This window comes from Cervus canadensis, chromosome 20, assembly GCF_019320065.1.
Source record: "Cervus canadensis isolate Bull #8, Minnesota chromosome 20, ASM1932006v1, whole genome shotgun sequence".
In the NCBI taxonomy this organism is placed as follows: domain Eukaryota; kingdom Metazoa; phylum Chordata; class Mammalia; order Artiodactyla; family Cervidae; genus Cervus; species Cervus canadensis.
The window spans coordinates 10,634,633-10,659,177 of NC_057405.1; the positions used below are offsets into that span (position 1 = coordinate 10,634,633).

General features: G+C 40.9%; 1 protein-coding gene and 1 pseudogene across 9 annotated transcripts in view; one reads left to right on the forward strand and one right to left on the reverse strand.

The window, feature by feature from the left end:
- The window catches only part of KLHL32 (kelch like family member 32), a 208,400-nt gene that overhangs the window by 156,310 nt on the left and 27,545 nt on the right, over nucleotides 1-24,545 (forward strand). For 7 of the 9 annotated variants that reach the window (XM_043439171.1, XM_043439173.1, XM_043439174.1 and 4 more), the window contains one exon: nucleotides 16,108-16,834. The exons of the other annotated variants lie outside the window; for them this stretch is intronic. In XM_043439171.1, coding sequence (XP_043295106.1) covers nucleotides 16,108-16,834 — 727 coding nt within the window. The remainder of the gene's footprint in view (nucleotides 1-16,107; nucleotides 16,835-24,545) is intronic. 9 annotated transcript variants of the gene reach the window in all.
- On the reverse strand, nucleotides 8,590-8,699 carry LOC122422955 (annotated as a pseudogene).

Genomic DNA, 24,545 nt, shown 5'->3' on the forward strand with positions numbered 1-24,545 from the left:
CAATCCAAGAAGAAGATATAACAATTATAAATATATATGCACCCAACATAGGAGCACCGCAATATGTACGGCAAACACTAACGAGTATGAAAGAGGAAATTAATAGTAACACAATAATAGTGGGAGACTTTAATACCCCACTCACAACTATGGATAGATCAACTAAACAGAAAATTAACAAGGAAACACAAACTTTAAATGACACAATGGACCAGCTAGACCTAATTGATATCTATAGGACATTTCACCCCAAAACAAGGTATCTATCTTTTATTTTTAGATTTATTCTGTTTGCAAATTAATGAGACTAAAGCAAAAAAAAAAAAAAAATTTTTTTTTTAAGTATGGCATTATTTCAAATCGTTTTTGGTCGAAGCCTGACTGTGTTTCTACCTTCCCCCAGCCTGCTGAACGCTTTGTGGAAAACTATACCTAAAGATAAAGAACTTGCTCTGTGTCCTTATGAGCTCCCCGCCACACTCCAGAGCCGCGCGCTCGTGGTGCCTCCGTTCATTGGGACCGCATCCCCTCAGCAGTGGTGTCCCCGTCACAGGGACCCAGAGTGTCTCACACCTCACTTCCTGGCCTCTGCTCCCAGGGCTGGGCTCGCTTACTGGTGCCAGGTTCCCTTTCCTCTTCAGCCCTTCTGTCTCCACCTTCGAGGTCCCCCTTGTTGTTTCAACGCATTGTTCCTCCGAATGTGGTCACGATGTCTTGGGTCTGTGACTTCTTCATATTGCAGTCTCTCATAATTCCTTCAGCAAATTTTTTTTTTTTCTTTGCTAACCAAAAAAAAAAAAAAATGTTTTTCTCCTTCAGCAAATACTTCCAGATTTCCTTCTGGACGCCAGGCCATGGGACTGAAACATGCTTCTTCTCTCAGGATCACAGCTAATGGTCATTCCTCCTGGTGCTCCTTCCTTCGCCCGCTGCAGCCCTCCCCCCATAGGTTTTCTGAGATTGTCAAGCCGCTGGTTCTCCTGCACTGGGCCTGGCTCCCCACACACCCAATTTTCCATTGTCACTGTTCAGTCACTAAGTCATGTCCAACTCTTTGCAACCCCACGGACTGCAGCACGCAGGCTTCTCTGTCCTTCACTATCTCCCAGAGTTTACTCAAATTCATGTCCATTAAGTCGGTGATGATATCCAACCTTATCATCCTCCGCCACCCTCTTCTCCTCCTGCCTTCCATCTTTCCCAGCATCTGGGTCTTTTCCAATGAGTCGGCCTTTGCATCAGGTGACCAGAATATTGGCACTTCAGTATCAGTCCTTTCGATGAACATTCAGGGTTGATTTCCTTTAGAATGGACTGGTTTGATCTCCTTGCAGTTCAAGGGACTCTCAAGAATCTTCTCCAACACCACAGTTCAAAAACATCAATTCTTCAGCACTCAATCTTTACATAACTACATCTATATGTAACTATCCATTTTCCATACATGGCTATTGCAGATTGGCTTTCTAAGTCACCTCCTCCACTCAAAAAAAATCATAATTGTGCTGAAAAGAGTGTATCTTTTTTGAAAAAAATATCACTTTTATATTATATTCACAGGTGCTTCAGGGTATAAATAGAGGATTCCGTGTTCCCCATTATTTATACTGTGATGAAATGAAGGTGAAAAGTGCAGTGTGAAGTATCTTTTTCACACATTAGTAGCCAGGCTGAAATTCACATGGTGAAGGGGGTTTAGTGGTCAGCATGGCATCTAGGTGTGTTCTTTGCAACTTACTGAGTGTAGGCCCTGGTACCCCAGCCCACCACTTATTATCCCCTGATAATAAAGGCTGGCCCCTGACTATGTTTAGTCATGTGCTCCAGATAGTGGGTTCCCCACTCCAATCACTGTGCTCTCAGCTCTAAATTAATGTTTAACCTTTGAGGATTCTTTTCTTTTTCTTTGGAGACTGCCAACATTAACCCTTACCTGCAGCTTAAGTACCTCCTGAATATCGAATTCATCACGGTACCCTTATTTGAGGGATTTGACTGTCTCTGTGTCTGTGACCTGGGGCAGCTGCTTAGGCCCGTGAGCTCCTTTTGGTCATTAAAGGTTTCATTTCAGGTGGGGAGTGTATGTGCCAGTGAAACTGTAATTGATTCATTATTATTGAATCAGTTCATAAAGAAATATTCAAAGGCTTGATGCTCTCAGGATGCTCCAGGGCATGTTTACAAATTAAACAGCTTTAAAACAAAACAAAACAAACTTTAAAATGTTTAAATGTACCAGCAATATTTAAAACACCCATAAGGGACATGGCAACATTAAAAGATGGTTTTTGCTTGTGTCTGAAAATCTGCCTACAATAGACTGAAGCTTCTAAAATTGTAGGATTTTTCTTCCCCTAATTCAAGCTTAACATTAAGAAAACTAAGATCATGGCATCTGGTCCCATCACCTCATGGGAAATAGATGGGGAGACAGTGGAAACAGTGTCAGACTTTATTTTTTTGGGCTCCAAAATCACTGAAGATGGTGATTGCAGCCATGAAATTAAAGACACTTACTCCTTGGAAGGAAAGTTATGACCAACCTAGATAGCATATTAAAAAGCAGAGACATTACTTTGCCAACAAAGGTCTGTCTGGTCAAGGATATGGTTTTTCCAGTGGTCATGTATGGATGTGAGAGTTGGACTGTGAGGAAAACTGAGTGCCGAAAAATTGATGCTTTTGAACTGTGGTGTTGGAGAAGACTCTTGAGAGTCCCTTGGACTGCAAGGAGATCCAACCAGTCCATCCTGAAGGAGATCAGTCCTGGGTGTTCATTGGAAGGACTGATGCTGAAGCTGAAACTCCAATACTTTGGCCACCTGATGCAAAGAGTTGACTCATTGGAAAAGACCCCGATGCTGGGAGGGATTGGGGGCAGGAGGAGAAGGGGACGACAGAGGATGAGATGGCTGGATGGCATCACTGACTCAATGGACATGAGTTTGAGTAAACTCCGGGAGCTGGTGATGGACAGGGAGGCTTGGCGTGCTGCGATTCATGGTGTCACAAAGAGTCGGACACGACTGAGCGACTGAACTGAACTGAATTCCATACTCCGTGAGTATATTTTACAGGGATACGTTAAGACACTTGAGGTCAAGAGTAAGGCTTGAGTTATATGGGACTAACAGAACTTGGAAATGAATGGCAAGTAAGACTGTGTGTATATATATATATATATAGAGAGAGAGAGTGTGAGAATTTCCTTCTCACTGGGTAAGTTCCTGGCACACAATGGACACTCAATAAGAAATTGAAGGGACTTCCCTGGTGTCCAGTGGTTAAAACTCCTGCTTCCAGTGCAGGTATAATTCCTGGTCAGAGAACTAATATCCCACAGACTGCACAATAAAGTAAGGAAATTCTTGGTTTATCATAAAAGAAACACAAATTTAAAAAAAATAAATTGAGGAATGGATGAATAAAAATACTAAAAGATTCATGATTATATCATTTATCCCAGAGCCAAAAAAAGAAGAAAGTAATCAACTTAATCAATCATTATTTTAGTTTTCTCAAGTCAGATAGATTCGTGTATACATATAATTTCCTTGCACTAAGTTAACTGAGTTGAGATTTAAGGGAACTGATGGACTTGAATTCAAATATTTTTAATGGGACATTCAAACCAAGTAAAGAAAGTGAATATATACTGACTGTTATGCAGAGACAACTAAGTTTATGTCTGTGTCTCTCTTTTCATTCATTTGTTCATACACTCATTCGTTTTTCTCTTACTTGAAATTTAACAAAAATCCTGTAACTTTAATTACTGGGTTAGAATTATTGAATTCATTGGTGCAGAAATAGGCTCATTTTAAGGGCTAGATTTTAATCTGCAACAGATTATCTGCTGTGATTTTACTATCATTTTATAGTGTGAAGTATTTTAATAGTGTAGCAAATTCCTTATCATCTCTAGAGATCTCTCAAAACTTATGTCAATGTTGCACAACATTTTTTTATGTAAAAATTGTCAGAATGTGCTGGCTTTAACGTGAATTCAGAAGGATAATTGAACTGAGAATTTGCTCCATCTCTTGGTGGCTCATTGCCGTCATCATAATTCTGTTTATTGTCTAAATGTCATAGTTTTCCAGGCACTCTCACATGTTATCTCATTCAGTCCTATGTGGACACTGTGACGTAAATAACATCATCTTTGTTTTACAGATGATGAGACCTAGGCTCAGTATATTTGTGTTTTTCATAAACGCTCAGATACGTTAAGAAACCTTTTCTCCTTTCCCTTGTGTGACATTCACCTCCGTGGGCATGTACCAGTTAGCGGTCGGAAAAAAGCATCAGAATTTCCCTGTCCTTTCAGTTGACTTCACCCTGATAATGCACCCTCATTGCCTGCAGTACCTGGGAGATGATGTGAAATGGTGTGACCCAGGGAGGGTCACTTCTGCTCCCTGTTGCCAGCAGGATACCGTAGGATTTTCTTCTTTGACCAATTTTCTCCGATTTTCCTGCGTTGTTCTGACAATATAAGCTTAATATCTCACCACCGCATGCAGTGTCCCTTTTACTTCCAGAATGACATCGTATATAAATATGCATCACTAATATCTTACTTATATATAAATGTGCATCACTAATACCTTACTTAGAAGTTTCACCCATCAATCTAGTATCAGGTGATACTCTGATGCCATCGGCAGTTAATAGATGAGTATTATCTTTTGGCTCAGACCATTATTAGACCATTTAAGTCAAGTATAAGAAGCTATTTTCTAAATGTACTTATATTTTGCTAAGTGTGAATAGACCAGGAATGGGTTTCATTTTTCCTGCATTGGTGATGTTGATTGTCTTTATTGTCCTGAGGGACATTCTTCCCACCTAAAAAACTTTGTATGTTTTAGATATGGGGATGGTATATTTAAAGCCTCTCCTGAAGTAAAACTTTACGTGACTAGTTTATTAAATATTTTCATTTCTAAATAAAATCTCATTCTGGGATTTTAAATAAATAACACCTGGAAGCAGCCGCCTTACAAGTTTGAAATGTGTGTTCTTGGCTGAGATCATTTCATTTCTGTGTGGGCCTGTGTACACATGCACTTTGACCTGCCAAACACAGGTGTATGTTTCTGGTGAGCTCAGAATTATAGACAAAAGCCGTCACTTCATTGTTCTGAGAAGATATTTATAAAAAACCATTTGTGCTATGGAAATCTGTGGCTTGGATACTAGACACAGTGATTAGCTTTGATTGTCTTTCCTACCTGTAGAAATTTTGGATGTTTCTGCTTTATGTTTTTAAATTTTCAAAATTTTAATTAAAAATACTTCATTATTTTGTTGGTATTTGCCTTACATATTGAGGTGCCCCTATTCTTGGGTGCATATGGATTTTAATTGTTGTATATTCTTCTTGGATTGAACCCTTTATTATTATGTAGTATCCTTCTTTGTCTCTTCTAACAGTCTTTGTTTTAAAGTCTATTTTGGCTGATAAGAGTATTGCTACTCCAGCTTTCTTATCACCATCCAGTCTATGTCTTTTGGTTGGTGTATTTAATCCATTTACAGTTAAGGTAATTATCAATATGTATGATCCTATTATCATTTTGTTTATTGTTTGTGGTTTATTTTTTGTAGACCTTTTCCTTCTCTTGTCAAGTTTACTGACTATAGAGAAGTTCCTTTAGTGTTTGTTGTAAAACTGATTTAGCGGTGCTGCATTCTCTTAGCTTTTGCTTGTTTGGAAAGCTTTTGAAAAGGGTCCCTATCAAATTTTTGTTTGGAAAGGGTCCCTATCAAATCTGATTGAAGGTCTTGCTGGATAGAGAATTCTTGGTTGTAGGTTCTTCCCTTTCATCACTTGGAATATATTATTCCATTACCTTCCGGCTTATAGAGTTTCTGTTGAGAAATTGGCTGATAATCTTATGGGATTTCCCTTGTATGTTATTTGTCTTTTTTTTCCCTTGTTGCTTTTAACATTTTATCTTTGTCTCTAATTTTTGTCGCTTTGATTACTATGTGCCCTGGGGTGCTCCTCCTTGGGTTTATCCTGCCTGGGACTCTTTGTGCTGGATTTGGTTAACTCTTTCCTTTCCTTTGTTTGGGAAATAAAAACAATTCATTATTATTTTTTAAGTACAGTTGATTTACAGTGCTGTGTTACTTCCACTTGTAGAGCAGAGTCATTCAGATATATATATATACACACCCACAAGCGGAAATCAAAATTGCTGGGAAGAATATCAACAACCTCAGGTGCAGATGATACCACTCTTAACAGCAGAAAGTGAAGAGGAACTAAAGAGCCTCTTGATGAGGGTGAAAAGCTGGCTTAAAATTCATCATTCAAAAAATGAAGATTATGGCATCGAGTCCCATCACTTCATGGCAAATAGATGGGGAAAAAGTGGAAACAGTGACAGATTCTTTTTTTGGGCCCCAAAATCACTGTGGACAGTGACTATATCCATGAAATTGAAAGATGCTTGCTCCTTGAAAGAAAAGCTATGACAAACCTAGACAGTGTATTAAAAGCAGAGATATCACTTTGCCAACAGAGGTCCATCTAGTCAAGACTTTGGTTTTTCCAGTCGTCATGTATGGATGTGAGAGTTGGACCATAAAGAAGGCTGAGCACTGAATAATTGATGGGTTCAAACTGTGGTGTTGGAGAAGACTCTTGAGAGCCCCTTAGACAGCAAGGAGATCAAACTAGTCAATCCTAAAGGAAACCAATCCTGAATATTCATTGGAAGTACTGATGCTGAAGCTGAGGCGCCAATACGTTGGCCCCTTGATGTGAAGAGCCAACTCACTGGAAAAGACCCTGATGTGGGGAAAGATTGAGGGCAAGAGGAGAAGGGGGTGACAGAGGATGAGATGGTTGGATGGCATCACCGACTCAATGGACATGAGTTTGAGCAAACTCAGGGAGATAGTAAAGGACAGGGAAGCCTGGTGTGCTGCAGTTCACAGGGTCACAGAGTCAGACATGACCTAGTGACTGTAAACAACAACATTCTTTTTCCAGATTCCTTTCCCTTTTAGGTTTTTTTTTTTTAAAAAATTGAATACAGTTCTCTACCCTGTAGCATAGGTCCTTGTTAGTTGTCTGTTTTACATATAGTAGTGTGTATTTGAGGATTCTACTTTAAAATATTACTTTTTGGTGGATTCGTAAGTGACATATATCCCAGAGATAAACAGACTCTGGCATCAACTCACTCATTTTACAGATGAGATGCCAAATGACTGGTCCAGTGTTGGCCATGTATTCTTGCTGTTCTTTGTATTGACTTTTCAAAGATCAGCTCAAATTGGTGGCTAGTTCTTATAGATGGAAAAGATATCATGGTATACTAACTTCATCTCTTTTTCCTACTTTTGTGTTTTTGTTTTTTTGATATATACTTTCAGTTTAGTTCAGTCGCTCAGTCGTGTCCGACTCTTTGTGACACCATGAATTACAGCACGCCAGGCCTCCCTGTCCATCACCAACTCCCGGAGTTTACTCAAACTCATGTCCATCGAGTCGGTGATGCCATCCAGCCATCTCATCCTCTGTCGTCCCCTTCTCCTCCTGCCGGCAATCCCTCCCAGCATCAGGGTCTTTTCCAATGAGTCAACTCTTTGCATCAGGTGGCCAAAGTATTGGAGTTTCAGCTTCAGCGTCAGTCCCTTCAATGAATACCCAGGACTGATCTCCTTTAGGATGGACTGGTTGGATCTCCTTGCAGTCCAAGGGACTCTCAAGAGTCTTCTCCAACACCACAGTTCAAAAACATCAATTTTTCAGCACTCAGCTTTCCTCACAGTCCAACCCTCACATCCATACATGACCACTGGAAAAACCATAGCCTTGACCAGATGGACATTTGTTGACAAAGTAATGTCTCTGCTTTTTTAATATGCTACCTAGGTTGGTCATAACTTTCTTTCCAAGGAGTAAGCATCTTTAATTTCATGGCTGCAGTCACCATCTGCAGTGATTTTGGAGCCCCCAAAAATAAAGTCAGCCACTGTTTCCACTGTCTCCCCATCTATTTCCTATGAGGCGATGGGACCAGATGCCATGATCTTAGTTTTCTGAATGTTGAGCTTTTTAAAAATTGCCTTGTGTTAGAAGACTGAACCAAAGGACAGCTCAAGTCCTCGTATTTGCCCTCACAAATACCTGGGACTTAAATGGGGCAGGCCTCAGGGTACTTTTCCTGTGGTTCCTCCAGTCCTGTGTGTTTGTCACTGTCTATGGGAGACATCCTTGGTTGCAAGGGCTCTTGCTTTTGATGCTTGGCAGTATGTATTTTTTGAGCCAAATGTGTATTAAAGCTGGTTAACATGCACTTTTTTTGTTCTTTCAATTTTCTGTTTCAAAATAATTTCAAACTTAGAGAAAAGTTGCAAGAATAAGAATAGTAAAGAACACCCATATGATTTGCTCATTTCTTAGCAAATTACTTCATTTGCTTTATCATATGTTCTCTGCCTCCATCTCTAGATATCTATCTCTCTATAAATATCTAGTAGGAGAATAGCTATTTAGGCAGAGAGGGAGAGACACACATGTGTGCTTTCCTTCTGAGCCATTTGAGGGTAAGTTGTATACATCATGACTTTTTTTTTTTTAAGTCTCTAAAAAAACTCCTCATAACTGTTCTTTTCCACAGATATCTTTAGTAAAAGGCAAAAGACATATATGATTTGAAGAGAAACTAGAGTATTATCAAGCACAAATTTTTTGCTAAAGGTGAAAGTAAGAGCATTTGTCAATCTTTCAACTTCATCAAGTTTTAAATGAACAATGAAAGAATATGTGTTATTACCATACCTGCTAAGCTGAATATTCTATTTAAAATCTGCCAGGTCTTTTTTTTTTTTTCTGACAGTATATGAACCTGGGACCTCATCAGTTTTGATTCAATTGAAATATATTTCTCAGAGGAAAAAATAGCCTATGTGTCATATATAAGTCTGTAGTCAGCTGTAATGGTTAATGTACAACCTCCCTTGAAAACTGTTTTACAAGCAAAATGTTGACACAGTTTTAATTATATCACTCGAGTGAGCACTGTTGTAATGTTTAATATTCCTCCATTGTAACATTTTCATTGTTCTGGTGGAGCAACGTACTCTGATCTTACGTCCCTAGTTTCTGCTGCTTTCGGATAGGATTGTTGCCTTTTTGAACAGAAATCTTTCATTTCATCTCAAAGAGGAGAATAAAGCTGAAAAATTCTGTGCATTTATTTATTAATGCGAACTTTCCTCTATGTCAGTTATCATTCTGGTGTAGTATGTCACTATTTAGAGCTTACATGACCCATATTAAATAAATGAGCTTCTGTGTAGTCGAACACGGCAAATCTCAACACCTGTTCGCTTGCATGAAGGAAACTGTCCACATTTTTCATCTGAAGAAACTGTGTATAATATTTTTAAGGGTATCTTGCTAAAGTGTTAACAGTTTATTGAAATTTAAGGCGTTATAAAATAACATGAATTAGTGTATCTGAACACAACATATGTAACAGTCAGCGCAGCTTCCCTCGGAGGCCGTGTATTAGAAGATGGTGAGCATCCTTGATCCTCTGTTAGAAGGGAAAACTTCTCTGTGCATCGTCACTCATTCCATTAACACCTGCTCTGCTCCCCACTCCTTGTTTCCCAAGCAGCCTTCTAACATGCCAGGTTAGTTGGTGGAGCTTCGGGAAGGCCAGGTGGTCGCTGACTTGCTCTGATGCCCGTCCTCTGTTCCTTTCTGACTTTGCAGGAGTGTGGAATTTGCGCTGCCTGTCGGTCACTGAGGGGAGATGGGTGCCCTGGCTTATCTCAGTAGGATGACAGGACTGGCAAGGATACAGACACTTGTGTCTTCACAGCAGGGAGCCTGCAAAAGGCCGGTCTCAGTTTTCTCCATCAACAAAGCAGTTTGCAACCAAGCTTTAGAATGAGAGTCATTATAGCTGCCCCGGGCCAGGGGGGTAGAGTCGGACTGTGGGCAAAAATGCGGCTTCTTGCTTACTCAGCTTTGGCTGATGCGTTCTGTGATGAGAACATCCTCCAGTGAAAAAGAATATTTGTGAACCAAGAGAAAGGAAGAGTTACTGCTTTCGACAGGGCTTTATCTTTTGTTACTGTTGGTTAAAAATACTCGATCACTTATCTGATGAGAACTGCTTTGTAAAGGTCATTTTAATACACATACTTGCAAGATATAAAGACAGTTTTATGGAAGAGCGCATTGATGTGTATTCTTGGATTTGGGATAACTTCCTAATTCATATATTTTCCAGAGAATCTGTGAATATGAAATTTCTTATTGCTTTGGCGTTGTTTTGGGGGTCATGTTGGGCAGTACATGTACTGTGGACATATATAAGCAGAGATAGATTTCAAAACAGCAGCTTCTTTCAGAGGATCAGGAATTTTATATTTTAAAACAGCAGCTTCTATCTCCATGTGTTTGAGCAACAGTAAAGGAATTTGGATCACAGCTTGAGGGCTTATGTTAGGAATGTGACGTCCGTTCATTTATTTCACATATTTGTGAAATACATCTACATAGGTTGCATACTTTAATTGAATCAGAAAATTTTGCATAATTTAAAATTATATACTTTTATATTTAGTATTATATATTCTATTCATAGAATAGCAATCAGTGGGGATACACTGAGAAAACTAAAAGGAGGGGACTATTTTCCATATATTTTTGAGCCAGGTTTAGTTAACAGGGGATAACCTAGAATTTAAATAAATATTCCCATTAAAAAGTGAGACAGAAGTTCAATACTCAGAGGAGGCCATTCCTCTAAAGACTTGTTCTTTACTTGCAAACTCTATAATTGGCACCATTAAATCATGGTTTTTATGCAAAAATAATCCATAAATGAGAGTCATTGAAAAACATTTTCACCTATCTAAAGCAAAGCATGCATTTTTTAAAAAACAGACTTTTTTCTCTAATTTAGACAACACAGAAGTTGGGTTTGGTTTTGAGTGCCTGGATTCTATCTTAAAATAATTTTTGATGGATGAATAATGATCATATGATATAATAGAACATATTTATAATTTGAAAATGGCATTTCTGGTTCCAGCTTTTCCATTAATCAGGTGTATGACTTAGAGTATGTCAAATAACTTGTCCGGATTTGATTTCTCTTTATAAGATTTAGAAGTTTGAACCAAACATACTCAGAAGTTTCTTCTTGCCCTGATATTTTACAATTTATTTGAGGGATTAGCATATTGCAATGTGCATTGCATTGCTAATAATTTCAAATAGAGGTGGCCAGACCAATCATGGAGGGAGTAAAACAAGGACCATATATAAATAAGCCCAGTGCAATGCATGCTGCCTTGTGAAGTTTTGAGAGCTTTTAAGGACTTTATAGGAAAGCCACAAAGATGAGATAATGAAATAGGAAATTAAAGCCTGTGATAGATAGATTAGTCATGTCTGACTCTCTGCGACCCCATAGACTATAGCCTTCCAGGCTTCTCTGTCCATGGGGATTCTCCAGGCAAGAATACTGGAGTGGGTTGCTATGCTCTCCTCCAGGGCATCTTCCCAACCCAGGGATCGAACCCAGGTCTCCCACATTGCAGGAGGATTCTTTACCATCTGAGCCACTGGGGAAGCCTACAGATAGACAGATACGGATATATACAGAATCTGATGTCATTGGTTCAAAAGAAATGTGAGAAATAGCCTAAGAATAGTTATAAAGAATTTTCCATTATGCACCAAATGTCTGTTGCCTACTATGTGCTAGACATTGTTTTTATCAAGAAACTGAGAGATATGTTGACACTGGAATAAGCAGTAGCAAATGCTCCTTTGAGGAAGAAACAGTTGTCCATCAGGGCAAGATGAAATGGATTGGGTTAGGCAAGGTGCTTGGGAGATCGCCTGTGGTCTTTGGACATGGCAGTCCCTGTGTTTCAGATGGTTTAGGAAACACCTCGCCTAATGCCCTGTTTCCTAAGTAGTCTTTGATCTGTCCTCCCAGCCTGAATCCTTGTGTTCTTTTCCACTGTTGCTGTCTTTGCAACCTAAGCGAGTGAGAGATAAAACTTTCACTATATGCTCCACCCCCCACCAATTAAAATATTCTAGAAATTAGGGTGATGGGAATGTTGGTGTGTCAGAGTACTAAGATAGAATAGGATTTTCCCCTTCCCTAAGTTATGCTTTCTAGGTGTAGTATCACCAAAAGCCAAAAGTTCCTTAAGTAAACATTTGCAAATATAAGCCCCAAAATACACTACAGAGCTGCCTGTGGTCTTTGTGTTTCATGATGCCCAGTGGTGAATCGGCCTTCTGTGTAGCTTCTAGTGGGGTGGCTTAGTCCTAAGTCATGTCTGATGCTGCAACCCCATGGACTGTAGCCTGCCAAGATCCTCTGTCCATGGGATTTCCCAGGCAAGAATACTGCAGTGGGTTACAATTTCCTTCTCCAGGGTATCTTCCCGATCCAGGGATCAAACCCAGGTCTCCTGTGTTGCAGGCTGGTTTTTTACTGACTGAGCCACCAGGGAAGCCCTAGTATAGTTTCTATTCTAAACCTTAAATGGGCTTCAGGATTGTGTGGACCACCTTGCCCTTCATTCAGCATGGCAATGGATAGTGCTCCAGTGAGGCTCATGGTATAGAAGAGATTTTAAGGTAGCCCACTGGTTTGGATTTTCTTTGCCATTTCTTCCATTATCTGGATAAGTAAGAGTTATCCACAGTTTCAGTGACTTTTCTCTTTTATGTTGTCACCAAAGGAAAAACTGAGTATGACGACACTTTTATTTATGTATTATTGCAAAAGCAAAACTGCAGAGTGTTTATATAGCCTCCTTTGTGCCATCAGAATCAGGCGCTGATTTATAGAGCCAAGGTCTGAAAGTATGCTGTCTTGCCCATAGTAAGATCTTCACCATATCTTATTATGAAGAAAACACATTGTCTTACCCATAGTAAGATCTTCACCATATCTTATTATAAAGAAAACACATTGTCTTACCCATAGTATTAGCTACACATGCCCTGTATCTTTATTAAAGCATCCTACTTAAGTTTCAGTTGACTTTAAGCTTTTTAAAATTTGAAACAGCAGACTTAGTTTACTCTAATTCAGCAGCAGTTTACAGTCTCACGGATGGGAATCTGTCTAAAACCTTCCTGCTCAAAATGTGGTTCATAGACTAGCAGCCTGCACATCACCTGGGAGATGGTTAGAAACGTGGACTTGGAATCCTTCTCTTCCTCCTACTGAATCAGAATGTGTATTCTGACCAGGTACTTCATGCACATGTTAGGTTTGAGAAGCACTGGATTTAAATCTATCATTAATACTCTATCTAGGTGAGATTGGTTTGAATTCGGCAGAACTGTAAGTTATATTTACCTTTGATCTGGAGAAAAGATAAACCCAACAGATATGAATGACTCTGTAGTCTGAAAATATTTATAAATAACAAATGTGTGAAAATTATATGAAAAATGTGAGAAGTTAGACATATTGGCAGTAAGTAAGAAAAAGAGCCCAGAAAATGCAGACTAAATGTGTGTGCACAAAGTTTTCTGTAATACATAATATTTGGGGAAATTGAGCATGGACCCTCTCATGATATTTGTGAGGTAAGGGGTGATGAATAGGCAGAAAACCAGAAATGAATCAGTGGTATATCACAGTGGTCACTGCTCTACTGCCCGTTTGTGGTATATCACAGTGGTCACTGCTCTACTGCCCGTTTGTTTCCTTAGAAATTTTCTTAAAAGCAGAGCCTGGCTGTGGCTTATGTTCCTTTCACACAGTAAGTGACAGTGTTCACTAGAAAGATCAAGGGAGATTGGACAGTGTTAGGAGATGGGCTGGAAGATTGATTAGGGCATAGGAAGAACTGATTTATGAGGAAGGAGGAAAGTAATTAAATGGGCAGCACTGTGCTATAAAAAGAGGCTATAGAGACATGAGCATTTATTTGGTAATTCTCCAGAGCTGTTTTCCTGTAGTATCCATGTGCAAGATGCAAAACATTAGGCTTTAAGGATTCTGAGAAGTTTGTTACAAAACAAAGCAATACCAGCTGGAATGGCTCAAATGAGGAGCAATATGAAGGATCAGGTTTCAGAAAATTTTACCTGATATAGGAGTGACCTTCAGTGGGATGACTTTATCTCTGAAAACTTTTGAAAGCTCTGTGGGACAAAGAATGGAAAATCATTTATTAAGTTGTAGAATTATCTCCCCAGGGAAATAATTGGACCCCATTTCTTGAAACTTCTAAAATTAGGGTGGAGGAAAACCAGGATGTTGCTTGTGGGAAAACTCTGCACTTCTGGCAGAGACCTGGTGATTCATGAGTGACCTGTTTCTACTGCACTGTCTTTGATTACTGCTGTCTTACTGTACACAGGTAATTTTTTTCATCAGGCTAGTATCTTATTTAAATTAAAAAAAAATACTAGTTCCTGGAAAAACAGCTAAAGAGTGTCACTCATCTGCCCTCTGTGGTGTCTGCCTGTGTGGCATCTGTAGGCTGCCTGGCAGCCAATGACATTCTTTTTCCATTTCTCTTCACTCATTATTCATTAAGAGATGCAGTTTAGCATATATTGGAAGCAGATTCACTGGCTACATTCTCTTCATCTGGAAAACTAAAAAGACATGCCCGCAATATGCCTTGCCTTTTGGGGCCGTTTGTCAAATGGATACAAGTCAGAAATTATCTAATGCTTCAGAGAGTTTAGCAATCCTTTTCACCATGATGAAAACCTGGCTTATGTTTGTCAAGGAGTAATGGTCTGAGGCCATGACATTTCCTTCTGTCTCTGTAGGTGTTTTTTCTCTAGTGCAGTGAATCAGCTGAAAAAGGAAGCCCAGAACCCCAGTTCCATTGGTCAGAAAGCAAGTAAAACACAGTAAAATTATTCAGTATTCTATTTATTTTTTTATGCTAATTCTTTCAGGTCCACATTTATATTGCTTAGGAGATTTAGTTTAATATCGGTACTATTAAGAATAAAGGGCTTCCCTTGTGCCTCAGCTGGTAAAGAATCCACCTGCAATGCAGAAGACTTGGGTTTCTATCAAATATGTTGACGGGAATTATTAGATATACTTCTTTATACTGGTGTTTGACAAACTTTGCCAAACTTAAATATTAAGTCACATTAATTAACTTACTTTAAGTGCTCCATATCATGAATTGACTTTTTATTGCTATTGTTTTCTAAACTATTATTCAATTTTGTTATTTATGACTTAATGCCTGCTTTAGTTTAAAGAAATTCTATTTTTCTGTAGCCAAAAGTTTTTACTTTTTCCTTCTTGAAAGATTTCTAGACCTAAACAAAAAGACTAGGATTAAATTCTGCTCTTGTGTCCATAATACAAAGATAATTTCCTCTATATCCTGTTTTTATGAAAATAGCTCTATCAAATTGCTGTCTCTTACAGTGCAAACAACAACTGTCTTCAAAATGAAAACTAATTGAGGAAAAACAAAATTGATAGATTGCAATCTTTCCTTTTCTTCTCTTGCTTCCTGACTGATACACCTACCAAAGGAGCAGGGGAAAAAAAGTCCTTTTTCTTTTTAAATCATGCTACTAGTGTCATATTGATTTTCTCTCAAGTACACCCTCTGGTCTCAGATGCTCACATATTTTCTCACATTACTCGCACTGATTCAGCACCTTGACTCACTGGTTGACATATGTTGCTTACATTGATGACATGTTCACTGCTGACATTTCCTGGTGGGGGTGCGGGTGGGGGCATCAAGCCTCTGATGCCTAAAACCCAAGAGAACAGGTTGTTGCACCACCATCTTCTCATTTTTTGGAAAGTAATTACTGTTCACCCCCAGTGACACTTTTAAGTCTTTGTCAATTTTACTTAACATTGTTCCCAATCTCTCCAACAGTGTTTTGAGTTCTTTGTGTCTCTGCTGATGCACAAAGGGAAGAAAACATCCCTCCACGGGGTATCACAATATTTGAGTGGTACATGGGTTGTAAGGAAAAGAAGGAAAGCATGAAGGGTCTGAGGGAACAGGCGGCCAGGCCGGCGCGCCCCCTGGCGGTGGCTCGCTCTTACCCCGCTCTCCCCGCCTCCCTGCCTGTTTCAGCTGGCCGTGCGGTGGTTGGAGCACAGCTGCCACTACCAGTACCTGGATCAACTCCTGCAGTACGTCCGCTTCGGCCTCATGGACGTGGACACGCTGCACGCCGTTGCCCTGTCCCACCCCCTGGTCCAGGCCAGCGAGACGGCCACGGCGCTGGTCAACGAGGCCCTCGAGTACCACCAGAGCATCTACGCCCAGCCCGTGTGGCAGACCCGCAGGACCCGGCCGCGCTTCCAGTCGGACACGCTGTACATCATCGGCGGGAAGAAGCGCGAGGTCTGCAAAGTCAAGGAGCTCCGGTACTTCAACCCCGTGGACCAGGAGAGCGGCCTCCTGGCCGCCGTGGCCAACTGGAGCGAGCTGGAGCCCATGCCCGTGGGGCGGAGCCACCACTGCGTGGCGGTCATGGGCGACTTCCTCTTCGTGGCGGGCGGGGAAGGCGAGCACGCCAGCGGGCGGACGTGCGCCGTGAGGACCGCTTGTCGCTACGACCCCCGCAGTAACTCCTGGGCCGAGATCGCGCCCATGAAGAACTGCCGGGAGCATTTCGTGCTGGGAGCCATGGACGAATACCTCTATGCGGTCGGGGGCAGAAACGAGCTGCGTCAGGTCCTGCCTACCGTGGAGCGGTACTGCCCCAAGAAGAACAAGTGGACGTTTGTCCAGTCCTTCGACCGCTCCCTGTCCTGTCACGCTGGATATGTGGCTGACGGTCTTCTGTGGATATCAGGTAGAACATGCTTCATGGGTGGGATTTATTGCAAAACACATTCATTCATAAATTGAGAAGTCAGGCTTTGGTAGTTGTGGCCACATGTGTCTGAAAGATTCAGCTAAGGATGCCGTTGTAGCTAATTCACATTCATTTACCGGGCACCTGTTTCTATAGAGAGCAGTGTAAGGGGAAGTAATTGACCTTTCTGTGACTTTCTGAGTGATTAGTGGGGTAAAATTTCAGAAATGGAAATGAATGGCCCATTACATCTCTTTTCCTACCAAACCTTCTATTGTTCAGATTGTCAGCTTTTCATATTGATGGATTGTACTGCCCTCCTTGTGGTCCTTTGCTTTTCCTTTCACCTTGGGCTGTCTGAGGAGGAGCCAGTCTATCGAAGACAGGGCAGGTGAAGAAAAGCCCAGTTAATCCGTATGGATGGGTGTGGCGGTGGGAAGAGATCCAGGTCAGAGCCACTGCTGTGCATTGAGGGAAGAAGTTTAAATTACTGGCTAAAATAACATTTCCCTTTTATCTGTGAATTAGAGTATCTTCCTAATTATTTGGGGGTTCTGATTATTTTACTTCTTTTTGTATTTGATTTTTTTGGAAGGTAATATAATGAATCCCATGCTCCTATCACCCAGCTTCAGCCGGTACCTGCTCGGGGCCAGTCTTGGCTCATTCACACCCACATGCCACTTCCAGCTTCTCATGCCTTTGCATTGCTACAGAAGGAACCTGTGAGGCATGTGTTATTAACATCACATTATCAACCTGTGTTTCCAATCCTGTTATTGAAAAAAACCTCATATGTACTCCTTTGAAAGCTTTGCCTATTAGGGAAGAAAGTTGCATCTCCTCTCAGTTGGAGGATACTCATTTCGTGACCCAAATGGAACTTATTAGGTTTCTGTGTCAAGGACAAAGAGGAATAGTCAAATCAAATAAATACTAAGAGTAACTTAGAGATGTTTGTACTTGGAAGAAACAATCACTTTTAAGTACACTAGTGAAGACTTCTCAGTTTCTTTCAGTAATCTTCTCTAGTTTAAAATCTGCTCCAACAAAATACTCCCTTGCATTTAAAGTAAATTCACTGAACTCTGCCCATTTTTCCTTCTGCTATCTTCAGTAACTAGGGAGACAGCTGTAGTCTTGGCGTCTCTGGGTAGTGCCTCAGTTATTGGCATTTCACTGATTTTTATTGAATAAACCTGGCTCTTGTCTGGATTTAATTGCTCAATAATTAATGAATGAAGATTGAGGCCAAGGAAGAGGGTGAATGAGGATAAATTACTGGTCTTGTGTACCAGATCAACATTAGATATGAGTGCGTATGCTATTGTATGTCGATACAGATAAGACCTCATTTATCTGGTGACTTACTCCTTTTTCTTTAAGTATATATTTCAGCAGTTAAGGAAAAAAGCCACCAGGACTATATCCTGTTAGATTTGTTGAAGAAACCTTAAACTTGGCTACAGGAGAGTCATTGCTATTAGGAAGAACAGATCTGTACTTCACTTAGATAACAAAACAATGATGGATTTATAAAATCAGTGTACTTTATGTTGTCTTCCAACTTAACATTCCTTCCATTGACTCATTCAGTTTTCACCTATGGCTAAGGTATTGCATTCCTAAATTTTGCATTGCCTTTTCTAAATTTTGTGTAAACTTCTCATAATTTAATGATTATTCCTTATTTTTAATTTTGGATATAAAACTTTTTTAAAAATGCTGGAGTTTCCCATACATAGTCTTAGAGGTATAACTACTTAACACTTTCTTGAGTGAGGCCTTAAGAAAGCAGAGAAGCTTGTCTTAGCCTAGATCTAGATCTCTCAACCAGGTATCTAGCTGACTTCTCTCTCCATGTGGGTCCGTATGTTTCCTTTTCCGTTTTATTAAATGTATCAGTTTATTTCAGTTCCTGCTGCTGTATCACTTTGTTTTTTCCCTATCATGAAAGGAAATAATTTCCTTTGTTCTCTTTTTGCAGTAATATATTCTGCCTGTGTTAACCATACTTAATGAAAACATCACAGTTTTCTCAGGTTTGCTTCTCCCTACTGCGTACTTGAGATGAAAAGCTTACTTCCCTGTGTACGATACAATACCTTTAATTGGAAAGAAGAGGAAATCACCAGTGACATTTCTAATGCCTTCAGTCGTCTGCCTGTTTCCTCAGGCCCAGCTTATAATCAGTTGTGAATCTAACCATGGATAGGAAAGGGTTGCTAGGGGTCCTTTAAAAAGAAAAAAGGTATATCTAGTTCACCCTGACTGTCTCTGATTTAGAAGTGTTACCCTGATTTCTTTTTGGAGTAGATAAAAATATTTCGGGCTCTTCCTGTCCTTTACCAAATAATTAATTTTTTCCAGTTTAACTGATGGTGGATTGGGTCACTGGCATCCTTCTGGTATTTTGTAAACTTTGCCTGAGGTGACGTGGATTTTAGGGGCTTATTTTTGTTCCATAGAACACAAAATGAATGCCTCCTTAGAGACTCGGTATTTCCCGTGTGCTCACTCTCTCCTCTCTCCCCTTCACTGTCCGTTTTAGGGTCAGGACGCCTGGAAACCTGCCCCTGGTTTTTAAAATGAGACAAGCAAGAAATAAAATGAGACAAGCAGAGATGAATTCAGAAAATCGGGCTGCGTAGATATGCCCATTAGCATGTGATTTAAAATGTTAGAGACAGATTTTACAGGCTCCTCTAGCGTATGACATCGTGACCCAGTTCACAAACGCGCACATCATTTCTACTTGAAATTCACAATCGTTAAGTATCCCGCTGTTGTACTTTTTAGAGGCATGCTCTCCATTGCAAGAGATTGTTTGTGAACTACTGAAAAGATCCTTTTTCAGAAAATGTGAGTGAAAGTGAATCATGAACTCATCTTGCAGAATAACTTACTTTTCATTTTTGTCAAATGGCAGCAGGATAATGGGACGCCAACCACAAAATTAGCGCCTTAAAACTACAAAGACAAGGCAGATGGTGCTGCATTTCCTCAAAAGTGGCACTTAGTGCTGTCTCCATTCTCTCAGCAAATGGTCTATCCTTATTAAGTCAGTGCTGGATCAGGGATACATAAGATTAAATCCGTAAACACACTTCCTGCCCTCTAGGAGTGGACAATCAAAGAGTTTTTTTCAGCTATTTCATTTGTGAAAGAACATTTGCTAGGGCTTCTTTAACTCCCTAGAATATATGTTTATTTTCATCTTGATTAAATTTAGATGAAGTTTGCATTTGCCCCATTTAAAGTAACTTTTATTTATTCAAACCCACTAAAGGGACTTTAATTTTTCTGGTATGCATTATAATTAGAACAATATAAAATATAGTCAGCATTTTGAAAATGCCACAGCTATAGCTTTAATGTGCAAATATTACTGCATCTAAAGAAACTGTATAAGAAAATAAAGAAGAAAAAAAGGAAAAAAAAAAAAAAAGAAACTGTATACAAAATACTGGGGACAAGCAGGGGACATGCCTGAGGCTGGTTGTGTGAACTGAGGTCTCAGAGCGAGGGCTCACGCGCGTGTGAAACTTGCTCCGCTCTTTGCCAACCAGAAAACTGAGCGAGTTTCCTCGCCTCCCTGAGTCTGGTTCGGGGCTAGTGCTGCAGCCGCGAAGACTCAAAGGCAGGTCCCACGCTGGGCTCACAGGTTTTAAATGGATGATTACAGGGCTGTGTGATGCGTGTGTGACGAGAGATGTCTTCCCAAGATGCAGAATTAGCGTGAAGCAGGCAGTAGCCAGTGTAGGGGAGCCAGAGGCTTCGAGGAGGTGGGTGGCATCCGCAGCCTCACGTGGCCCCGGGTCCCTTGGCCGCTTCCTGCTTGCCGTTAACCCCTGCCTGTGCTCAGGCTCGGCCTTCACGGCCCAACCGTTTCCACAACCCTCTCAGCCTCTGGCAGGCACCCAGTGCTGGAAAACCTGTGGTCCACTTTGTACTGGACTGGGCGGCCGCGCTCGCTGGGAGGACGCCAGCTAAGGGGGCTTGCTATGGACATCTGCTCAGCCCCAAGTCCTCGCTGTACCCCAGCACTCGGTCCCATCTACCCTCCTGCGCTAGCTTCCTGCCTTCTGTTTCTCAGAGCAAACGGAAGTGAGGAGGTTCTCGCAGCAAGTTAAGTACGAGAAGGTGGTGAAGACTGCGAGGAGCCGGAGGAGCGGAGATGGTCCGGAAAGGGGCAGAAGGTTGGGAAACACTAGCGGGGAGCATGCAGAGGAAGGAGAGCGAGGGAAGGAGCCTGGGAATGGCGGTGGCAAGGCCGGAGGAGGAGGAGCATCCTGGAAACCAAAGCCGGAGCGGGAGGGTGGCTGAGGGCGTCCAGTACTGTGGGGACGGCCAAGTCCAGAATGTCTCCTCTGCGTTTTTCAGCCAGGAACTACTTGATCGTTTTATTGGAAGCAGCTTCAGGAGAATGAGAGAAGGCAGAAGCTCGAATGCAGTGGTCAAAGGTGTGGATGGAGAGTGAAGACGCGAAAGCTGCAAGCATAGGCCACCTTTGCACAACGCTGGGATTTCATCGAAACGTGACTCCCTGAACTTGAGCCTCCCCTCAGCTTTCCCATCACCGTGCTCCGTCCTGCAGGGCGACATGGTGGTGTGCTAGGTACACGCACACTTCAGGCTGCGTGAGCTGCACTTCTCATCACACGTTAATAGCATTTTGGCTTTAGGAAGAATAGGGGAGGAAAGACGGAAGGAAAGACAAAGAAGTTTGGCTGAGAGAATGGAGATAGCTAGAGGAAAAAAAAATCTAGGTCAAAGGAGGGAACTTTTTTTGAGGAATGAATGCATTAAGCAAATTTATAGCTAAGGGGAAGGACAGAGTGAATTTGAAGTGAAGGACTAGGGGCATCTTCTGGTTGGTAAGTGCTGAGAGCAGCTCATAGGTACCAGGAATGGGAATAAGTGTGGGGGATGCAGGATTGACTGCAGACACAGGGTCCCAGACAGGACAGTGGGCGTTAGGCAGGGGCTCAGGCTTGGACAGGAGAGACCCCCCCCTCCCCCCGCCCTGCTCCAGGGCAGGATGCAAGCTGGGTCCTGCCATTTCAGGGTCCGGAAGAGGGCCTGAGGGCAGCGGACTTGGGAAAAGTTTCTGAGAGGAAACTGAGGGAACTGACATGTTTATACAAACTGTGTCAGAACCCATGCTGAATGAGAAAGCACAAAGTTATGGTAGCCCAGTATGCAAAGTTCTGTTCTGTTTTTTGGTGGTACTCAGCAGAGTTGATGAGGGCAAATCCTTGAATTCACTCACAATGGAAAGTTTTTAGACTGGGAATGGCCCAGAGGATCTACTGGGAGAGTTCAGCATGCTGGGATCCCAGTTAGGTGGGGTCCAGGGCCTCAGGTTTGCTTGAGGGAGAAATAAGTTTGTTGTGATGTGGAATGACTGCCTAAGAGGCTGTTTTTTGCTCCTGAGGAGGAGTTTGGGGCTTGATAGCTTGACATTCCCAGAGAAGGCAATGGCACCCCACTCCAGTACTCTTGCCTGGAAAATGCCATGGATGGAGGAGTATGGTAGGCTTCGGTCCATGGGGTCACTAAGAGTCGGACACGACTGAGCGACTTCACTTTCACTTTTCACTTTCACGCATTGGAGAAGGAAATGGCAACCCACTCCAGTGTTCTTGCCTGGAGAATCCCAGGGATGGGGGAGCCTGGTGGGCTGCCGTCTATGGGGTCGCACAGAGTCGGACACGACTGAAGTGACTTAGCAGCAGCAGCAGCAGCTTGACATTCCACTAAAAAGTTCCTGAAAGTGTTAGTCTCTCAGTAGTTGTATCTATCTCTTTGCAACCCCATGGACTGTAACCCTCCAGGCTTCTCTGTCCATGGGATTTCCCAGGCAAGAATACTGGAGTGGGTTGTCATTTCCTTCTCCAGGAGATCTTCCCGACCCAGAGATCGAACTAAATCTCCTGCATTCCTGGCGGATTCTTTACCCTCAGTTTCTAGTAAGCTGGAATTCCACAAAGAATGAAATAATCTTTTTGTTGTTTTAGGTCCTAGCAGCTAGCTGGTCCCAGCAGTTACTTTTTCTTCTGTTGTTTCCACTCCCCCCCCCCCCGCCCCCCAGTTATGCTCCAGCCTTTACTACTCCCCATCTGAAAGAGATTAAAACAAAACCATTACCGTATTATACTGAGATGGAAGCCGAACAGAAATGAACCATTCTACAATGCTTTTAAAAGACTAAATGGTTCAAAGAAAGCAATCAGATCACCTACATGTTCTCCAAAATAATCACCAAAGCTTTCATCCTAAACTGACTTCCTTTTATTCTGAAGCAGCATTTGGTTTCCCCCTCACATTGCTTCTGAAGAAATGAGGCTTAAAGAGGTTAAGTGGTTTTTTTTAAATAACACAGTGATTATTTAGCAAAGAAGGAATTTGATTTCTGTGTCTCTGGTTTTTGAAAACCATAGTTTTCCCATGAAACCACACAAATCAGTTACAAAAAAGAAAGATCTCAAAAATAGATGCTCACATTGTAAAAAGAACTTCCAAATGGCGTGACTGAAAGTTAATGATACACAGAATAGTTCATACCTGGACATTTGTGTAGGATCAATGATCATTTGATTGTCTTTAATTAACTGACCATCTTAGGGCACAGAGTTGACCTATATTATGTCTTTCTTTTTGTGTTTCTATAGTTTAGATTCTGAAACAGAAATGATATAAAGTTAAAATGTATAAAGGAACAGTGATAATATGGACTACTCTAAAGTATCAATATATTGGCTTAGATTAGAACATTGTTTTCTGAAAGGATTACATATTATAATATAGTAGCCTAATGGCCTTTCAAATTGGTAGCTTAAGTAGGTAAAAACAAAACAAAACAAAACAAACAAACAGCCATTGGCTCCATTTCTTTCATGGCGAGAACAGTCTTTGTTCAGATGATCAATTTGTGTCTGTCTAGATGAATTTAGAAAAAGAAAGTAGAAAAGGGAGTAAGCTGAATTGTTCTACCTAAGAATATGAGAAATATGTCATTTTTCTTTATGCCCAAGAGGAGAGAAGAAGAGTAGAGCTATTGGGTGGGCCAAAAAATTTGTTCGATTTTAAGTGAAAATACATATTTTTCATTTTCACCAGGAACCTGATTGAAAAACCTATTTACTAACCAACAAACTTTTTGGCCACCCCAAAACATCATAGAAATAGGGAATTGGTTGAAGAGTTTGTGTAATAGCAGGAAAAAGGTAAAAGATTCAAGAAGAAAACAGCAAAACCAGGACACTAGAGACAGGCAGTAGTGACCTTTAGAGTTTAATCCTGCTAGGAAGCTGCAGAATCTTTGGAGGCAGGATTCCAGCTTCCTATAGAATGAGGAATTGGAGTTAGAGTGGATTTTATTGAGATTTTAAAGGTCAGCTGACATCTGCATTGTAGTAGATGTTACCATCACTTATTATTTCACTTAAAATAACACATGGTGCATACTTTACATATTTTGAATTACACATTTATATCTGTTCACTCTAGGTAACATATGTGTATATATATATATAATTTATATTTTCAAGTGCATCAATCTTTTCGTTATAGGTATTCTATAAATTTGAGACTTTCTTTGCAGGGTTTCGAATGTATTAATTACCTATCCATTTGTGTGGTTTCCTCAAGTGTGACAGAAATAATATGGATTCTAGTCTTAATTTAATGCATGGATTAAGGATGC